Source organism: Euprymna scolopes, chromosome 9, assembly GCF_053919585.1.
Source record: "Euprymna scolopes isolate OS-2025 chromosome 9, ASM5391958v1, whole genome shotgun sequence".
In the NCBI taxonomy this organism is placed as follows: domain Eukaryota; kingdom Metazoa; phylum Mollusca; class Cephalopoda; order Sepiida; family Sepiolidae; genus Euprymna; species Euprymna scolopes.
In genome coordinates, this window is record NC_136490.1 from 153291418 (window position 1) to 153313976 (window position 22559).

General features: G+C 31.1%; 1 protein-coding gene across 1 annotated transcript in view; it reads left to right on the forward strand.

Annotated features, from left to right (window-relative positions):
* LOC145284940 (B9 domain-containing protein 1-like) overlaps positions 1-20633 on the forward strand; it is a 62149-nt gene extending 41516 nt beyond the window's left edge. Inside the window, exons 5-6 of the mRNA XM_080134036.1 lie at positions 16489-16619; positions 20362-20633. Of these exons, the coding sequence (XP_079990162.1) occupies positions 16489-16619; positions 20362-20498 (268 nt within the window). The 3' untranslated portion in view covers positions 20499-20633. The remainder of the gene's footprint in view (positions 1-16488; positions 16620-20361) is intronic.
* The last annotated feature ends 1926 nt before the right edge of the window (positions 20634-22559 follow it).

Below are 22559 nucleotides of genomic sequence, written 5' to 3' on the forward strand. Positions count from 1 at the left end.
CAGTTTCACAATATTTTTTTTTATTTAATTGTTAGGTTAAAGTACAGAATAATTAACAAAACACCCTTCCCTTCCCATGTTAACAATGGATTTCTAAATAATAACATTATTATTTCAGCATGGTAGCATAAGTGCACAAGTACCTTTTATTTGTTATATATTTGTTTTTCTATTTTGCTTTTTTTTGACTACTAAAAAACACAATTCTACCTTAAGTACAAGAAGTTATAAATATCATAACAGAAACGCACATACTTAGTACAATTTGTTGTTTTTTTAACACTTTTAGTACATTGCACTAAAAGCATTAAAAACAACAAAATAGTATTGTTTGAAAATAAAATTTGAAAAACTTAAATTGACAAACTCAGAATAAAAAAATGACTAGTCTAGTAAAATGAACGCAGAAAAACAGTTTTCTATTTTTAAGAGAATACAAACGAAACTTGTTAATGCACTGACTTTAGTCAGCTCAGGGTTGGTCAGCACATTAGCGCTTAGCAAGACGTTTTTCCATTAAGTGGATTTGAATTTCTATAAAAGATAACATTTAAAAAAATATTTACATGAAAATAATTCTGAAACGATTATCTAGATGAAAATGAATAATATATGCTGATTTATCTTTTCAATTTTGAAATATTCTTTGTCAACTTTGCTCGGTCGTAACTTTGCTTCCTGCGGTCATAAAAATATAAATCAAAGTCTAGTAGAGATGGACTTTTATTTTTATATAGCCTGTAAAATTTCAGCCATATCCAATTAAATTTGACCCAGCGCATGTGTATCCAAACGTAACGTATGAAATATAAACATTGAAAAAACAATTTCCCTTTTTGCTGCCATCATTTTTGACCGTTTTTTTAATTTTAATTTGAAGCATAAAAACATTGAATGCATAAAAAAAAATAACATCATTGGAAGGCTTATTCTATTCTCTTTCTATCAATGTAATTCTTTTAATAATTGGCCCACGGGTAAAAAAGATATGACTTGTTGAAGCACATTAGGTATGTAATATTGCCGATGTCCACGAAAATACAGCATACGCTTGTAATGTTAATAATCATGTCCGTTATAGTAGAAAAATCAAACTCTTTTGCATCTACGTATTCATTTTTTGTGCACTGTTATCCTCATCTTCATAGTTGTTGTTTCACAACGTTTTGGCCAACTAATCTGGTCTGCTTTAAGTAAGATTGAAATCCCTATCTTCAGACAATATTCACCTGGAATCATAAAAACTCAATGCCTCTATCTACTGTACCACGGGCCCTGAAGGGCAATCAAGGTTGGATTTTATGGTCTTATAAATCCAATTGTGTGTTCTTATTTGGTCTTCCATTGTCGGATCCATACTGAATGGTATTAAAATGATACATACCATTCAGTACAGACTTGACAATGGAAGACCAAACAAGAACCCAAAATTTGATTTATAAGACCAAAAAATACAACCTTGATCGCTCTTCGGGGCCCAAGAAGGCCAGAGGATTAGTTGACAAAAAACGTGTTGAGACAACAACTCCGGGACAAGATCAAAGTGTAGTATCTGTCCTTCAGATGCTGCACTTCAATTTCTTGTTCTGTCGGTGGAGGAGAAACCCTTCACGACTGAGACAATTTTTATTTTTGTCCCTTTTCTCCACATTAAAAACGACCCTGATGTCTAACTTTGTCCCATAGGGAAGCGTTGTAAATAGGGGCAACAACTACAGAAGGCAGTAAATACTGGGGATAAGTTATAAAACTCAGCATTCCTATCCCGTTGCGGTTAATCACTTGAAGAAGACCAGAGGATTAGTTGGCCGAAACATGGTAAAACAACAACTATAAAGATGAGAATAACAGTCCGCAAAAAATGAATACACAAATTATGAAGCGTCATCTCAAAGGATTCCAAAAAAAAAAATAATATATAATTTACTTTGCATCTCATCAAATATAAATCTGGAACAACAAAGACTCAGATTATCTGTTGTTAAGGAAAAGAGCTGAAACCTATTGAGTCATTGTCATCCTCATCATCATTATCATAACATCCATTTTACATTCCTACACATGCATTTTAGAAATTGACTTCCAAACTGATCTATCTCTGGCCGGGTGTTTATTTATCCCTTTTTCTCTCTACTCAGGAAGTATTCATTGTCTCTTGAGACTGAATGGAAGCATCGAATCATCGATATTTAATATATTTCAAAAAGACTTCATTTATAGAAATGTAAAAAATAAAAATTTCTTTATTCTTTTTGTTTTAGACAGGATTTTTGAGTTAAATTCAATTTTTATGGTACCTTTTGTTTATTAAATTGTTAGGTGAAAGTACAGAATAGCTACAAAATAATACCCTCTCCTCCCAGGATTAAGAATGGGTTTCTAAATAATTATTATTTCAACACAGGCCGTATTCTGCGTAAGTACCCTTTCTTTTAATGTGACCATCACCTTCAAGACCATGTTAATATACAACAGATTCATTGTTACCAAATGTGTTTTGTTTCTTTTTGAATCAAAACTATTTGGTAGGGAGTAATTTTTATCGCCTGTAAATATTTATTTTTACTGGTCACTTAATTAATAAAACCTATAAGGCTCACAGGAAACAAACTAATATCCCAGTGTATAATTAGAAATAATCTAATTTTATCTCCCCGACAGTTTTCAAACAAATTTCTACATCAATAAATGATCGGATATCTACAAATCAAATCAAGATGAAACAAAAACCATTTACATATAATAACAATCAAAATAAATAAAATCTCATTTGATTCAATAATAATCTATATAAATAAAACAGTAGATGGATGTGTGTGAGTGTGTAAATATTTAATTGATTATTTATGTGAGACGAAGGCCCCGAAATGGTGCGTATTCTCTCCTGATGACCCAATATTATCTATAAGACGAAATACCCCCAAATATGACTATATAAAGTTTTAAAAGATATGATATGAACCCCCCCCCCCCAAGCACCATCCTATAAAACTTAGACGAGGAAAGCCCTAGAATGGCGCTTTATCTCTCCCTTGACATTAACTTAATCCGAAAAGAAAACAGCTAATAAACATCAGTATATACAAGCCTATAAGGTAAGCTGTTTCTCTCAAATAAAACATCTTCTGTTGTTCGCTTGCTTCATAGCAAGTTTCTGCTACTGTTTCAGTAGTAATTTTTATCCTTAAACTACTGTTCATATAACACTGAAATTAATAGGAACTAGTAATCATACACCAAGGATGGTTTATAACGAGTAAACTCTTTCTTTTGGGTGGAGGAATAACGTGTACAGTCAGCAAGTCAGCAAGTTGAAATGCAAAATAATTTCTAAAAAGAGGTTTAATTTTATGTTTTTATCTGTCGATTTAGCCCAAACGATAGAGAACAAATGAGGGACTACAGCTGAAGAGTTAATTGTTTGGGGTTCGATTCTAGCTGATGTTATGTTTTTATTACCTCTAAAATAAGTAGTATATATTGAGTATAATATTCAATAGAGAATTGACTCTGTAATAATAAAAACAAAATCTGCATGTATTAAAATAAATTAAGCGTACTTTACGACCGGGCAAGTTTGGGTGCCCTCTGCTAGTCCATTAATAAAGTCTAATCAAAAATCAAAATAGAGAGTAGCAAAATATTTTACTACATAAATAAAAGTAATAAGGTTGTTTTGGTTTGTAGCATATCGACTCTTTGCGCGTTATTTAATGCAAGTATAATTTTCAAAAAAGTTTTTTTATGCTTCAAGTTCTTTATCTCTTCCCATATTTATTCATGGTATTTGGTTTGGTTATTTTGAAGAGGAAAATTCTTGCTTTTGTTTTTGGCTTTGCAGAACATGATTGAACTTTGCAAAGGGAAAGGAAAAAAAAAACAATTACATAAATGTTTGGTGCATTTTAGATTAGAAAGCCAGTATCTTCAGACAACCTGATCTGGTAGCATCAACCTAAAAGTAATAAACTTTCCAGTATTGTTAATCAGAGTGAAAATATCGTTAACCAAAGAAATATGCAAACATTAATAAATGATAAAATGAGTAACTGTTACTACTACTACTGATAAATAGGGAGCTAAAACTTTTAATGCATCCCTACCCAAATGCGTGCACAAACGTAGTAGCACCAACCTCAGCTAGTAACACACAAATTGTCATGAAAGGCCAAACAGGATGGAAAGACTGAGGAGGGAGAGCACCTACCAGATCTCCACTGGAAGAGTACAAAGAGTACTGCAACCTTGGGAAGTCATAGCCACTCAAATTGCAGAAAAAGTGATGGGTGAATAAAATAAAACTCAGGAAGCCTCCAGAGCACTAATTAAAATTAAGGAGGCCCTACTAAAAGCACTACTAAAACTAAGTTTCTACCCCTCCCCCCACATTGAAGAGAAAATATTTTTTAAGTAAGGCCTAAAAAAATAAATCGTCTGAATCCACAGGAGCGCTACTAAAAGCAGTAAATATGGTTATAAATATATATTGTATATTTATATTTAAATCAGTTTTTTTTTTTAACTCAACAGGGTTAAATTACATTTATTTGTAAGGAAAACATGTTAAAATAAGTTAAACTAAAAATTATTGTTGACCTTGCGTATGCAGTGGCTTTTAATAGCGGACAAGACAGGGCGGCCATGAAATAGGTAAGCAGACAAATTTTTTGAAACTGGAAGTCACAAACCAGATGGACAGTTTAAATGCCCAAGCAAGCTGATCTGAGTTTTATAATTATATAGATTTTATTGTTATTTTTTTATCATCATCATCATCATCATCATCATCATCATCATCATCATCATCATCATCTCTATTTTACAAACTGGCATGTGTTTGAAAGTTTTAAAAAATTGACTTCCAAACTAACCTGTCTTTGGTCGGATTATCCCTTTCTACAAAGTTCATTTTTATTTCTTCTTCCATGTCTTCTTTGGCCTTTCCTTGTGAAATCAACCTGTTACCTTAACTGTTCTATATTTACTAACCTAACAACTCTCATCCATTCTTTCAATGCAACCATACCATCAAAGTCTACTGTTCTGCAATCATCTCTCTATACCATACAAATTTAATCTTCCTTTGAAGTCATCAGAACTTGTGCGGACTTTCTTTTTGCCTCCTCAATTTGAAGTTATTTTTTTTTTTTAACACTAGAATATTTCAATTAAAAGTCAAATATGAACAGGTAAAATTATAGAGGAATAAAAGGCGAATCAAATGAGGTGTAAGTTGTTTAAATAGTTACATTAAATTTAGCTTAAATTTGCAGTTTTTGAAAAATTACAAGTGCGGACTTTCTTTTTGCCGACACTGTATATATATGGAGACAGAGAGAGAGATTAAATGAAATTCTGAGATGCTGTCGGATTACAGCTTGTATAATACTGTAAACTTAATTCCAAATAAATATTAGTGTCGCTATTTATAAGACCATCCCAACCAGATAAAGAAAGCTTAATATACGAGATAGAGCAATAATATAAATATAATAATATAATATAAATAATATAATATAAATAATATAATAAAATATAAATAATAATATAAATAATATAATACAATATAAATAATATAATAAAATAATATAAATAATAATATAATAATATAATATAAATAATATAATAAAATAATATAAATAATAATATAAATAATATAATATAATATAATAATATAAATAATATAAATAATATAATATAAATAATATAATAAAATAATATGAATAATAATATAAATAATAATATAAATAATATAATAAAATAATATGAATAATAATATAATATAATATAATAAAATAATATAAATAATAATATAAATAATATAATATAAATAATATAATAAAATAATATGAATAATAATATAAATAATAATATAAATAATATAATAAAATAATATGAATAATAATATAAATAATATAATAAAATAATATAAATAATAATATAAATAATAATATAAATAATATAAATAATATAATAAAATAATATAAATAATGATATAAATAATATAAATGTAAATTCTGAATTAAATCATGTAGATTTACAACAAATTTATTGTTTGACAAGGAGTACAAAAATTTCCGATAATCTTTTTTTTTTAATCCATGGATTTTCAAGAAATGGCTCATTCCATCTGAGGAAATGTCATTAACAAAATAGATGCAGTTAAGTATACATTTTGCTTATTAGCACATAAATTGAAAACTAAATTTAAAATGATAGTATGGAAAGAATATTCCATGGTTGAATGTATGAAGATACAGGTACAGTTTTAAAATCCAAAGCAATGAATACTGGTATTAGGTTGGTGCAATAATAATGTAGTTTTTTGACATGAAGTTGAATGTCAAAAAATGATATTATTTTTGCACCAACCAAATATATTCCAGACTGAAAATGAATTGTTGTGTTCTTTTTTTTAATGTATATTCCAGGCTGAAAGGTGAAATCATTGAAGTTCCAAATCATGCACACTATGTAATGTTCACTATGGTAAAAAATTGAATAACTCAATATTTGTGTAGGCATAATACTGGAATGATTTAACTGAAAATATTTTTAAGGTACTTTTTGCCAAGAAATTTCTCCTATAATTAATGTATATTAAAATCTATAATATAAAGCTGAACATCTGTGTGTGTCTGGTCACGAATAGGCTCCTATATGGTTGACTATTATAGAAAACTGATCACATATAATGATAAAAGATGTATCGAGACACAGGAATGGGTATGTCTGATCTGGCATAATGATGATTCATTGAAATTGTGGGGTCTACGTATGCGCCTGGTCCACAAAGTATGGAAATAAAAAATTAAAAATATATATATATATATAATTTTGTGGGTGTTATTTTCCAGAGGTAAGGTAATCAATGAAGTATAATGAGGTTAATACAAGAGTGCTCAGTACTGAAGTAGAGCAAGGTATACTTTTGATTTGTCTTTACATAAGCAGTAATGTGTTGCTACACAGTCATGAGCATGTTTCGGCCAGCTAGTTTTAATAACTAGAGACCTCTTTAGGCAGTCTAGCTTATATAGAAGCAAAGTTTGCAATGAAAATCTCATGTCATCAGTGTCACTGGGAATCAAAATCAGTAGATTCTGGTAAAAGTCATTAAAAATAGAAACAAAAGATTGGTTGTATGTAAAACAAAATTAAAAGAGGTATGGATTATGGTCTGTGTTTGGGGTGTAGGAATAAAGTAGACAGGGTGGAGGTTTAAGAAGTCGAGATGGAGACTGAGGGACCAAAAACAGGTTATTATATGCGTGTGTGTTGTCTCAGAACTTAAGTATACTAGTGTGTATCTGGTTAATGGAGGAGGGGGAAGTTTTTGATTTAAGCCAGGTTACTCTGTTACAAAGTGCTTCTAACATGGCCTGAGTTTTGTTGTGGTCAGAAAGTATGCACCTCCTATTCCCTCCTGCCTATTTCTGTTCCACCACTCTCAGACCCATATAAATCTATAAAGGGATGGGGAGAAAAAGGAAGAGATGTAAGGAAGAAGGGGGAGGGAAGAAGAGGAAAGAAGAGAAAAGAGAATAATAAAAGAAGAAAGAATGGAGAGATAGAGGGGAAGGGAAGAAAAGAAAAAGAATGGGGGAAAATGCCATCATTTATTGGTCGTGATTTCAAAACATTTTTTGTTAGTTGGTACCCTTATAATCCTCCCTGTCAACTAACTACAATTACATCTACCATCACATTCTTTCTTTTTCTTATTTATTTATTTTTAAAATTTTTTTATTTGTTACTTTTAGCCTTAACAGTTGTGTTATGATAATAATGGAAAACCTCAAAATGTATATGATTACTAACACCTCCCTGTTTAGATATGATTATTTGTTATAACAACGATAATAATAATTAAAGATAGTAATTTTGAAAAAATATATCAGGTTAGTTATTACAGTATTGATGATAATTCATAATAATTCTTTTCATTGATAATTCTATTGATTATTCATGTATAAATAGCAATAACTACAGACCTGGATGTACACAGGTATACACATATGTATATGCAAATATATATATATATACTAGCTGTACCCAACCACGCATTGCTGTGGCTCAGTTTGTTAAAATGGAACACATGTGAAAGTAGAGAAAAGTGTGATTCTTTTTTTCAAGAGAATGTACAAATTATTTTTTTTTTAACAGATGTTAAGAAAATAAACAGAAAAATACTTCCATCATTAATTATGCAAAAAAATAAATAAAATGTTTAGTGTTTCAATATGCTTATAAATTACGATAAAACTTGCGGAGTATGCACTGTTTTACGGTTGTTGTAAAAATTGAACGGAAACTTAAATTTTGCTTCATTTTAATCTTTCTTAATTTTTTAATTGTGCCCCCCCCAAACGAATATAATCAAAACAGTAACATTCAACAATTGTACTTTATGTATATAAAACACAAAATATTTATTAAAAAAAAAATTAAAAAAAAAAAAGTTAATAACGAAAGGGAAATAATTCCATTTTTAAACGAAAAAGTCAGTTTACCTAACTTACTGTATTAATGCTATTTTTTTTAAGCAAGGAAAAAAAAAGGTAAATATTCAGATACGCTACTACAGAACACCGACCACTCTAATTTGTTTTTTTATAGGTAATTGAGGTCGCTGACAACGAATCTGATAGTCAAACTTGGGGCAAATTTACCGTTTGCATGGTATTTAACCCTGAACCCACGAACTTCTTTCCACCATTTTGCAGCATCCGTTTATGCTACGCGCATGCACGCTGTAGCATAAACGACGGCTTCACAAAGCAAACTATGTTGAGGGGAGGGGATTTTTTTTTCCAGGACATATAATTTTCTAATTTTCAAAAATACATTATAGCGCTTTTTGGGTGGAAAATTTAAAATTAGCTGAAAAAGAAATAAAATAAGAAAAGGAAAGCACACCAAGTTGGAGTAGGGGAGGGAGGTAATTTATCTGTTTTTTTTTTTTTTATCTGGAACATCGAATTTTCAAATTTTCCGTAAGTAACGCACCAACATTTACCAATTAGAACACCATTTAACATTTTCCGAAGATTTTACTTTGTACACTGGGGGCGCGGATGTGATGTTGGCGTGCGCGCGCCCCAACATCACAAACAAATTAGAGTCGTCGGTGTTCTGTAGTAGCGTATCTGGATATTTACCAAAAAAAAAATATTTAGGTTTGGCTATAAATTCCTAAACTCATTTCACCCTAAATAATTTAGGTGACTGAAATAGGAATCTAATTGAATCTTTAATTTTCTGAATAGTATCCGATAATTCATTTTTCTTCGAGTTATATCGAATACGTTAATACGGACTTTAGGGGCTTTTTTCGTAATGTTACTGTAAAAATTATTTTTTATTGTTACAAATTACGATGCTTTAAAAAAAGCAAAAATAAATTCTTGCGTTTTTTATTTACTACTGAAAACCATAACTTTAGTAAAGGTATTTTTTGTTTAAACAAAATAAAAAATTTTCACCTAGAGTTAAGTAAAAATAATTAGTTCATTATATTCTGCGATCATTATTTGAAAAATACTGCAATTTTCATTAAAATTCGTTAATTTCCTGATTTTTGGAGAATTTTTAAGTAAAGGGAGGAATCAAAATGTGTATACACTTTGAGCGTTCAATCACATCGTTACATTATCAATAAACCCATTGAAAATTTACCGATATTGTAAACACATTCTGTTTACATTAAGCCTGTGGTGTTTTTTTAGTGATGCAATGTTGTCAACTGAGATTTAAAAAACCCCCGCGAGATCAGGAGAAAGAAATGTCCAGAAAATCGCTAGCCAGTTTGGCAGAAAAGTAACTTGCCTTTGATAACATTTATTTGTTATATATTTGTTTTTTGACAACTTTTTCAAATCTATGTGTACAGTAATACAAACCCCTTCGGGGAGATTTGAATGCCCCCCCCCCACCTAAAATGTACTTGGAAAAATCGATTTTATAGTGAGATTTAAGAATGGTTAGTCGAAAAAAGGTGAAAAACAAAACAAATAATCAATAAATAATTGTTACCAAAGGCAATAAATGCTACTTTTTTTTACTTACATGAATGAGTTTATTTTATGTTTTAAAGTATTTTCAAGCAATCTAATGCGGGTGTCTGAGTGCCAAATACCTCTAGATTTTCTAGAAATTTCCTGCTAGATTGTAAACGAAATCTCCAGATCTAGCAGGAAAACCGCTAAATTGTAACACTGGTCACGTGACAAGAAGCGGTAATAAATAATTGTCCCTAAATAAAAAATGGCCTCTCGGTACAAAGAAATCCACCTATTTATCATAGAAAAATTAAGTATAATGTTATAATTAAAAAGGAATATATAAAAACACACATGGATATAGTAAACATATTATACCAAAACGTGGAAGCCATCCGTCCAGTGGTTTTTTAGACAATTAACTCCGAACGAACCAACATTTACATTTTTATATATATAGATATGCTATATATATTTTTATAACTTACTAATATATATATATATATATATATGTATATATATATATATATATATATATATATGCCATATCATTATTAGGAGTCGGTTCAAATAAATATACGTTGGAGTTAGTTTCAAAGTTATTTATATAGCGGTGCATATTCTTCACTGTTTCAATTTATAATGTGCCTAGTGATCGTGATATGGTAAAAATAATTCAAGCTTAGGACTGGTGGTTTAGAAGTTATTGTTAAAGTGCGTTAATATGATAGAAAAAAAACTATTTATTTCCATAAGAATAAAAAGTCAACATATATAGTTGAAATTTAGGCTAATCTATCAGTGTGTTCTTTTATTGTTTTGGTTAAATTTTACCAAATGTAATCTTACTTTCCTAGTATCAGAGTTACGGTATGGAAAACAACATGCACATATACAAACTTAATTTTATTGAATATTTCTATTTCAGGTAAACACTATTAACCAAGTTTGAGGGAGAATTAATTGTGGATATAACATACATGCCTTTGTCAAGTATCAATCTTAATGTGGATGGATTAAGGGGAATATTATATTTGGGGTATGTAGAAAAATTGTTTATAAGTAATGGATTTGGTCGTATGGAATGATTTTCACGAGTGGTACTAACAAAGATGGTGTAGTTGTGGATTTAGTGAATGTTGGATTTTGTGGGGATTCAGGCAAACAGGTGTATTTCTGTAGGATATTAATGTGGGTAGTTCTAGAAATGTGTTTAATAAGGATTTAGGAGGGAGTAGTTTGCAAGTGAGAAAGGAGGTGTGATTTGTAATGCCTACAATTAATTGATGTTTCCGGCTTTTTCAAGAGTTTATCTCTATCTTTAAATTATGTTATAAAGAGTTTTTCATTTAAGCAAAGAAAGCAAGGGGAATTTAATGATTGACAAGTTTTGTTTTATTAAGATTTCCCAGTTAATAATTGGTGTTAATTTTTTTTTTGTTAGTTCATTGTAATATACAGCCAATGATGTTTTATCACTATAATTGGGAGTTAGGAAGGAATTTTTATGGCCTGTATATCTGTTTAAAATATTTGACCTATGTAGAATTTGTTAGTGGTAGGGTCCTCCTTTGCTCTACTGTTAACTAGTATATAACAGGGGTTGTTAGGCAGTTCTGTTTGAGGGGACATTTAGATTTATCTATACAACTACATGTTTTTATTATTTTATTACTCTGGTTATATTCTGTGTTCTTATTTAAAATTCGATTATGATTTTTAATTATTGCCACAACTATAGCTTAATTTAATAGTATTTTTATTAAATATTTTGTGGAGAATGTTGTTGGAGAAGAAGTGTAGTTTAATGAGATTTATGATTTTTTTTCCAAGGTTGGTTTTAACCATTTGATTGAAGGGGAGGTAAACCAAATGATTTTCCTTTTATGGGTTTTTCTAGATGTGGGTGTTTTCTTTGTAGGCTCTATATATTCTAACTTAGTTTTTATATCTGCTGTTTACTAGGGCCTTATTGTAAAATTTTTTTATGCTTATCAAATATTTCTTTGGATGAGGAGTTAAAACTAATTCTTCTACCAATGAATTTGGGGATATGTTTAAGGGTTACTGTTATCTTTTTTATGTTTGCGGTAATTTCAACCTTAAGATTTATTCTTTTGAATTCTTTTATGATAATTTTTTTGATCTTATCACATTTAGGGCTGTCAGCATTTTTTATGAAAGGAAAACCACCATCTCTGTATAACCCTATAGTGTCAACTTTTATATCTTTTGTTAGATTCTACAGGATATATAGTCCAACTAAGTCTGTAATTTCTGCAGAGTCCAGAGATCCCATAGGAATATCAAATGGTCCAGCTTGATTCTTAATCCATTGTTCATTTCTACTGATTAGTACAGTGTTCCTGCATAAGAAGTATGGCATGGTTTGCTTGAAGCATTGTTAAATAATTAAAAGGTATTTTTGAAGGCTTACAATGCCAGAATATACAGTCGTTATGAGCAGATAAATAAATAAATGAATGATAAATAAGTCAATAATTTTTTTATATATATTTATTTATTTATATAACTGAATTTGTTTTAAACTGTGGATGGTACTTATTTCAAAGGTCCTTTGGGGTAATAACCCATCATCAGTGGAAAAACAAATCCTCTCTCTAGGCTGTAAATTGTAAACTTTACAATTTACAGCCTAGAGAGAGGATTTGTTTTTCCACTGATGATGGGTTATTACCCGATAGGACCTTTGAAATAAGTACCATCCATAGTTTAAAAAAAAATTCAGATCAATAAATAAATAAATAAATCTATATAAAAAAAATTATTGACTTATTTATTATTCATTCATTTATTTATTTATCTGCTCATAACAACTGTACATTCCTGCATTGTAAGCCTTCAAAAATACCTTTTAGTGTTCCTGCATGTTTTAATGATATCGATTTTGTCTTTGGAGATGTCGGTAAAGAGAGAGACAATTCCATTGCGTCATTGAACAGTTCTTTAGTAATGGATGGATAGTAATTTGCAATATCGAATTGTATAAAAGAACATTTATCCTTGTTTTTTTATCCTAGAGAACCAACTAATTGCATCAGCTGTATTGATCCATTGGTTCAGATTATATGTACTCTTGATCTGAATTCTTTCCAAGATTTTTTTTACTGATTTTTCTGATTTCAGATCTTATAGGGTTAATTAGTCTATTAGTTAGTTTGTTGTTGAAGTCTTGTTTGCGATCCAGAGATTTTCATTGCAAACTTTGCTTCCATATAAACTAGACCGCCTGAAGCGATCTCTAGTTATTAAAACTGGCTGGCCAAAACATGCTCATGTAGCAACACATTACTGCTTATGTAAAGACAAATCAAAAGTATATATATATATATATATATATATATATATATATATATATATAAAAGGTAAAGGTAGTTTGCTTGAAGCATTGCTGATAAATAAAATATGTGTATTAGAAGGCTATAGCAAGGTGGGTTACCGGTGTGAGAAGTGGTGTGGAAAATGAACAAAAATAGAAAAACAGGTAGAAATCTTGTAGAATAATGAAATACTGTCCGTCTATTTTTCAAAATCGCATATAAACATCACATATAAAATCAGTACTGTTTTTTTGTGACTGGGATGGTTGGTGTCTTTGATATTTCCGAATAACATCTCGTTGTCAAAAAGAAATAAGGTGTAAAAAACCGATGAGTGTTTCAAAAGAGAGAAACTGCTATGGTAATGAAACCGGAAGATGGGTTGAAACTACCACGCAGAAAACAAATAGTGATGGGTTTTAGGCTCTAATTACATCTGGTTTGTGATAAAATATAATATTTTATTTTATTAATTTATCAGTACTTTATCTTATTTTTACTTTTTTAATATTTTTTTCCATTTGTTTATTTATTTACTTGTTTACTTTTTTGTTTCATTTATAGATTTATTTTATTATTTTTTATATGCATATATATAATTTACTTTATTGAGTTTTCTGTTTTTTATGTACATATATATGCTTACATACCCACATATAAATACATATACATGCATGTATATATTCAATTTAATTTATCGAGTCATCTATAGTATGTGTGTGTATCCATGGAAATGAGGTTGGCAATTGTATGATTCCAACATTTCGGTATTTATTTGTACAAACCTCTTTCTTCCTCCTTTTTTTGTTTTATATGTTCTTAATATGTATATAGTATTGTTTTAAAACTAATAATATTAGTTTTATTTTGTATATTTTGTGTTCTTATGTTGTGTTCTTGCTTATATTAATATTATTATCGAGTCAGAGGTGGATGCGGGATATCTATTTTTTTTTTCTTTTTCTTCTTTTCTTTCCCTGCTTCTTACACGTTCCCTTTTTTCCCTTTCTTTCCTTTTACCCTCCTCCTCCCCATCTCCCTTCTCCTTTCTTTTATCATCTTTATCATGAGCAGTAGTTAGGCTATTGAATTAAATTTAAATGTTAAGCATGTGCCATTGATTAGCTGATAAATTACAAACTTGCAACAAAAATTATTGGCTATTGCTGAGTATTCTTTTTCATTTTTCTTATAAACTTTTACTTTTTTTCTCAACTGTTTTTCAAATTGAGCTAACCAGCAAAACTAGATATTTATTGATACTTACCTTTTGCTAACATTTTTTCCTGTGATGAGAAGAGCCTATCTTTGAAATTCTATGGAATAAGGAACCTTTCATCTTTAGTAGGTATTCCTTGTTTTGAATAAAATATTGTAAATTCAATTCTACAATATCTTTGTTTTTTTACTTAGATATATATATCTATAAAAGTGAAAATGTGTGTGTGTGTGTGTAATAGAAAAAGAATTATAACGATTATTTATTTATTTTCAAAATAGGAACGTCTAAAAGTAAGGGACAAAATTGAGAAAAACAATGTAAACAGCCAAAAAAGCAATAAAAATACATGTACAATCAATATTTAGTAAATTATCCCTTGCTCTCAATGACAGCTGCACATCTTCGACTACAAGAACGAATCAGTTCTTGATAATCCTCGATACTAATTTTAGATCATTCTTCTTGAAGCTTCACTCACAAATCCGCCGTATTAGTTAGATTTTTTTCCATAACTTTCATTCCTAAGGTCTTCCAAAGCTTTTCTATTGGATTGAAGTCATGACTTTGTGGTGGCCAATCCATAATTTCAAAATCTTGCTCGCTAATTTAACTCATTATCACCTTTGCCTTGTGACATGGGGCAATATCTTGCATAAAGGTAGCCCTATCGAAACCTGATTTCTGTATGATTGGCACGACATGATCTTGAACAATGTTTTTATAGATCTGCGCGTTTACACGAGTTTGTAACCGGACAAGAGGTGTTTGTACCTTGGCTAGAAAATAGTCCAAATACTATGACGCTTCCGCCCCCAAACTTGACAGTTTTCTTAGTACACTCTGCACTTAATCTTTCACCAATACGTCTCTTTACATTGTTTTTTCCATCATTTTCAAATAAATTAAACTTGCTTTCATCACTGAAAAATACTTTTGCCCAATTTTCATATGTCCAAATTACATAACTGTTTGCAAACTCTGATCTCTTCTTATTCTTCGAACTAATAAGTGGTTTCTCCCTTGGGGTTCGATTAAACAGCTCTATTTCTTGCAGTTGTCTAGAAACAGTGTCTTGACACATTAACACATGAAGTACTATTTATAACCCTTTTAATTTCTGTGCAAGACTTAAAATGGTTCTTTAATAATATATGCTGCATTATTTGATCTTCTCTTGCCGAAGTTTTGCAGGATCTACCGGTTTTAAAAGCACTATCTATTTTGCCAATATTATTGTAGGATTTAACAACCCTGCCTACAACACTCTTGGAACGTTTCACTTTCTCTAAAATCTCTCTAATGGTGGGCTTTTCCTTGTGTAGCTTTACAATAGCTTGTCTCACAGAGTAATCAAGTTTTTGGCGTTTCGTCATGGTGCCGGCTAATGCAACGTTTACAAATGACTAAGTAAGATTTATTCTTTAGAGGAAATCCAAAAATTTGAATATAGCATACTGTTTACATTGTTTTTCTCAATTTTGTCCCTAATTTTGGACGTTCCTATTTTGAAAATAAACATAATTTTTTTTCTATCGTTTGCAAATGTTTAAAATTTTAGTATGTTATTATGGATGATAACGACTACCAGTTGTCAAAATTTCAGCTTTTCACAGTTTTTACTTCTAACAAATATTAGGTTTTAAAATTTTGTCCCTTAGTTTTGGACATTACTGTATATATATATATACATATATATATATATATATATATATATATATATATATATATGTATTCAAATTATCTTTTGGGCAACATGCATTAAGCTGTGATTTTCTTATCTTTTTTATTTTATCTAATCTTTAATTTTTTAAGATTATTTTAATCACATAGAAATGCCGCAAGTTCTTTCGGTGTCCATATTTTTATTTGATTTGCTATGTTGAATTTAACTTCTGTTTTTGTTTTACATTTTATTTTTTGATAGGCACAAATGTCGATTACCAATGTTTGTACCAGAATCAACATCACAGTTGCAAAAATTCACAAGTTGGCTACTTGGACGACACCCAGAATTTATGGACGCTAAAATTGTTGCCCAAGGTGAAGGCAGAGAAGGTACGAAAAGAAAAAAAAAATTACAATTCTGATAATTTTATTTTAAAGAAATTATTTTTAATCATTTTGTGTGTGTATATGTGTGTTTGTGTGGGTGGAGCGGGTGATGTTTGTAACTCAAAGAAAATATTTTTAATCATTTTATGTGTATATGTGTGTGTGTTTGGGAGGAGGGGTGATGTTTGTAACTCGAAGAAAATATTTTTATTGGCATGTGTGCAACTCTAAAAGTTTTGACTTTTTTAATGCAATCAAACATTTTTAATTAAACAAAATTATTAAATAAAAACGTTAAAAGTATAAACTCTGAACGAATATAACTTAATTTAAATTTGTGTTAAGTGATTAATAATTATGATTAATAAAACCTAAAAAACAAGTCTTAAGTTATATAATTCTTAGAATTTCCATGAAGCATTATAATGAATCTTCATGTTTTTTAGGTTCTGCTAAGGTTTAGCTAAATAATACTGATATTTGTATTTAAAGGTTAAAACACTCGGCTGGAGTTGGCTGGGATTGAAATTATGTTCTGGTGACCAGAACATTCCTGCTTCAATCTTTTGGTCATGTATCCGCCCTTGATTAATAAAGGGGTACCAGTTTAATTATTGTAGTCAAATTGTGATTACTTTAATGAAAGAATTAGTGGCATTCTTTATTGCCTACAAATATTAATTTTGTCACATGGAGCTTTTCCATAACAACAATCGGTCATTTTGGTTTACATTTCTATTTGTATTTTACTAGAAGAACACCTGTCCCAGGATAGGTAAAATTAATTTCCTGAGCAAAAAAAAAAAACGGATAAATTTTTACTTTCTTTCCACATTAACACTCACATTTAAAATGGTGACTTTTATAGATTTTCTGAATATGCTGAAAACGAATGTCACATTTAAATTTGGAACACACAAGTAGTTTTCTAGATATTAAGAAAACTTTTTTCAATGTATTACTTAATTCGCTATTCTTAACATGGGGAGGGGGAGATGTTTTGTGACATATATGCACATTAGTATTTTTCAGTTGAAGAAAAACATGGCCACCAGTAAAAACATAATGGAAAATAAAGATCTTAATATACAGAAAACTACTGCGCAAAATTTAAATGTGATATTCGTTTTCAGCATAGTCAAATACCTATAGAAGTCGTTATTTTAAAGGTGACTATTGAGGTCGAAAGGAAGTCAAAAAATACCTAAAACAATTTTAGCAACAATTTTTTTGTCCTGAGTCTTGAAATCATGATATAATGATAACTAAACCATATGTTTAGAATCTTTATTCCTATTTTGATTGATCAGCCTGTCTAAAGATACTAGCATCCTGACCTAAAATGCACCAAATGTTGATGTTATTGTTTTTTTTCTTCTTCCTTTATAAAACAATCATGTTCTGCTAAGCTGAAACCAAAAACAATAATTTTCATCTATAAAACAACCAAATTCCATTTAAAGATATAAAGAACCCGAAACATGAAAACTTTCACCTAAATGATTGATAAATAACTTGAAAAAAAGGGGTTGATATGCTATAAAACAAAACAACAAAACCAATTTTGATCAGAACTGATAACATGATATTGATTTTTGAAATTGTTTAAAATTCAAGACTGAAGCTAAAGAAGAAATTACACTTTAGATTCTTGTTTAATTGGTTTCTAATAACTATGGATCAAATTTAATGTAAATCTGAAATATTTGACATGTTAAATGTGAGGTTGTGCTCATTATGATGCCATCTAAAATCTAAAATAATGGGATGCATCAGTGGTCAAGTGGTTAATATCTAGGTGTTCCAAGTTTGAATCCAGTTTGTTCCACAAAAATTACTTTCACTTAGGATGTTGGCAACCTTCTCATGGTTGCTCCAGTAAGTACCTGATGTGGAGCCCATTGATCTTAATATAAATCCAGTATGAGTAATCCTGACAAAATTCTGGTTTGTGTTCCCGGGGACTTTCTGTGCTTAAAACACCCATTTTTATGGCTCTTGATATATCTGACTATATAGTGGTTTTTCACGGTGGTCAACTCAAATATACATGTGTTAAGGCCTGAAACTGCACCGTTATCCATTTACACTGCGATTCAGCATCCCCAGGGGCTCTGAAGAGGTCAAAAATGCTCCAAAATAGCCAAAAATGACACTTTTTGCCTCATAGCATTTTATCCATCCATTAGATTTTCCTGAAACTTGTGGAGGCCAGTGTTCTTAATATAAATTCAGTATGAGTGACCCTGGCAAAATTCTGGTTTGCATACATTAGGGACTTTTAGGGCTAAAAAAAAGACATGCCTTTCTGGAACTCTTTTTTCATATTACTCAAAAACTTGATTTATATATATATATATATATATATATATATATATATATATATATATATATATATATATATATATATATATATATAGTGGTTTTCCATGGTACTGAATTCAAATATACATCTCTTAAGGCATGAAACTGCACCTTTTGTCTATTTTCACTGGGATTCAGCATTCTCAGGAGCTCAAAAGGGGTCACAAGAAAAATTTTGCATCGCAGAATTGAAGAAACAGATGTTCCCAATGTTGGTGAGTCTGACAGGGGGAAGCGTGTTTCTTGGGACGATTGAATTGCAATCGTGAGAAGCGGTTGGGGGAGTACCCCAAAAGCACTGTAATTTCTTAGGATGCCCAGGAACAATGATTGGGCCAAAAAGAATGAAAAAATGTGATAAGTTCAAATCAAATTACTCAATTTGTTAACTATGACGGAAGTAATATTTGTTTTTAGGACTAACTCAACCTGCACACTTACATTCATCATTTCTTCACTATCTTTTGTGGCGTCATCTCATATGCAGCACCAGAGGGGGACCATGCATGCACAGCTTGTTTTGATTAATTATTTTTCAGTGTGATTCAGTGTATTGATTAAAAAAATTTTTTTATAGAAAATGTGTTAAAATGTTTTTGATTACTGATGAGGGTATGACATTAGCAATACATTTGTTAAAATAAATAAAATTAATTTTAATCTGAGCCTTCAAAATTAAAATTTCCTTTTTTGAATTTTTGGGATGAGGATTGATAATTCATATTATTTGGATTCTTCAGACTACTGTTCTCATTTTGTGTGTCATTTTCACCATGTTTAGGTTGATGTAACCTTCAACCTTCTTTAGGTATATCTTGTTGAACTTGCGAATCTTTCTGTCAAACTTGCGAATCTTTCTCTCAGACTTGGGAATTTGCACAGAATTTCAAACGGAAGTGTTTATTTAATTTACAGGGATAGCATGGTCTTGTTGCATCAGCCATTACTGGATAAAAGTCCTAAGTAATTCGCAATTGTATTTTGAGTGTCACGCACACTGATGATTTGACCCACAACCTCCAAAAGAGTGTAACTTTACAACTGGATTTTTTATATTGACTATGCCACAGGTCCTTGCAGACTTTTATCTGCAAAATTTCTTCGCCAAAGTAAAATGTTTTTTTCTTTTTCATTATCTGATATTAAAATGGACTTCTTGCTGGTGTTTTAATCCTCATTAAAAATTCAGATGAAAAGAAAAGATTTGTAAAAATGAACATAGTCTGTATTAATTGAAGATAGTTTCACCAAGATATGAGATTTCTTTACATTAATAACTCTGTTTTCTCAGTATATTTTTGTGAAATAATGTGTTTGTTGTTCTGTTAAGAAGTATTTGCTGAACACTTTATTAAAATGTATTTTTAAAATTTATTTTCAGTGTGCAGAGTACGGACACAAGGTTTTATAAATGTGACATTTAACATCATTACAAAAGATTTTAAGAAACTTGGTTATGACACCCAATCGTCAAATGCAATTCATCTCGGATCAAATGAAACAAGTGAATCTCTTTAATAGGAAAACAAAAGTCTTGAATTCAAAACACTTTTTCTTTTTTTACTTGTCCATTTTTTTGGGTGAAACTGATTCCAAAACAAAACAAAATAAATGGGAAAATCTGTAAATAATAATAAAATGTCAATAAATTCATATTTGACTTTGTTGTTTAGATTTTTAAATACTTTTATGATTTCTGATAATCCAAACTAATATTAGATGGTCATTGGTGTTTTGAGGTAAAGGTGTCTTTCTCCACTTTAGGACTACTGGCAAAATATTTAATCTAAGAAGATTTAATGCAAAGTCACAAACATTTAGAGGTCTAGTTAGGGAACTACTCTATACTGGTGATGCTAATTTTGTGTCTCATTCAGAGCGCGATATGCAAAATATAATGAAATTTTTCAGCAGCATGTGATGCCTTTGGCTTAACTATCAGCATTAAGAAGACGAAAGTGTTGTTCAACCCAGCACTTTGCGCTCCGTACATTGAATCAAACATCTATGTTGGGGAAAATAGACTGGATGTTGTGGACACATTTGTGTACTTAGGTAGCACAATCTCCAAAGATGGCTCCCTGGATGTGGAGATATGTCTTCGCATCCAGAGGACTAGTACGGCATTTGGAACATTAGAAAAGCCACTGTGGTGTGATCGTGACATCTCTATCAAAGCCAAGATCAGTGTTTACTCGACCTGTGTGCTTTCTGTTTGGCTTTACTCATCTGAATGTTAGACAACACAACGTTGGCACTTGAAGCAACTCGAGAGATTCCATCAGAAATGCCTCGGACGAGTTGTAAATGTAAAATGGCAGTCACTGACACCTGACATGGATATACATGGGAAGGCTGGGTGTTTGAGCATCGAAGCTATGGTGATGAGGAACTGTTTGCGCTGGGTGGGTCTCGTTGTTCGAATGAAAGATGTGAGGCTGCATAAGCAGTTGTTTTACGGCAAGCTTAAGACTGGGAGACATCCTCAACATCGACCAAAGAAGCGCTTCAAGGATTGCATAAAAGACATCTTAAAGCTTTTAAGATTCCTGTTCAGAACTGGGTGACCCTGGCAGAATGCTGGCCTAAATGGAGGAGGCTAGTTGGAGGGTTTTTTTTTTTTTTACATGGGGTTCACGACTTATCAAGGCCCGAAGGCCACTCAGGGATAAGGGTTATTGCGTGTACAGTAATCGATGAGATAGTATTGTAATAATCATTAGTATTGTGGGTTTAGATAGAGTGTCTTACTTAAGGGGACGGTTTGTCAGGAGTTTGTTTATGTTGGACTTGAAGACGTCCTATTTGTAGTCAGGTGGGAAACAGGCAAGTGGCAGAGAGTTCCACTGGCGTGCAATTCTAAGAAAGAAGCTTTGCTCATGGAATCTATGTTTGGATTTAAGCACAGATAAAGAGTGGGGAAAATTATTGACAGTAGTTTCAGCCAGACGAGTGTTTCTTGTGAAAGATTGGCGAGGGGGGACGAGGGATTGGAGCTCAGATGAGCACCTGCCATGGAAATAACGATAAAACAAAGGCAGGCTCGCAACGTCTCTTCTGTGGGAGAGAGGTTGCAGGGAAGAGAAAAGTGCATCCCCTACTAAGCCACGAAGTCTATTTTGTACTCTGTCAAGGCAGGATAGGCTGTTTTTAGCAGCTCCTGCTCAGATGTGGCAGCAGTACTCCATCCTTGGACGTACTTGGCTTTTATAAAGATAGAGAATTGCATCAGTAGTGAGATGTCTTCTGGAGCGGTAGAAGGATTCCACCATTTTCCCAGCATCCCTGGCAACAGATTTGATGTACGTGTTCCATTTCAGATCAGGAGTAAAGGTCAAACCCAGAAGCTTATCAAAACATGGAGCCTCCCCTAGACGAGAGCCATCCATTTCAATTGATGCCAGATGAGGATCAGAGCGTTGATGATGTAAAGATAGAAGCTTGGTTTTGGATGAATTAAGTGACCAACCACCTCTTCCCCCATTGTACCACACGCTCAAGATCAGAGGAGAGAGAATTAGAGAGAACTTTGTCATTTACGGCCTTTGATGTGTTACCATGGATGGTCATGTCATCAGC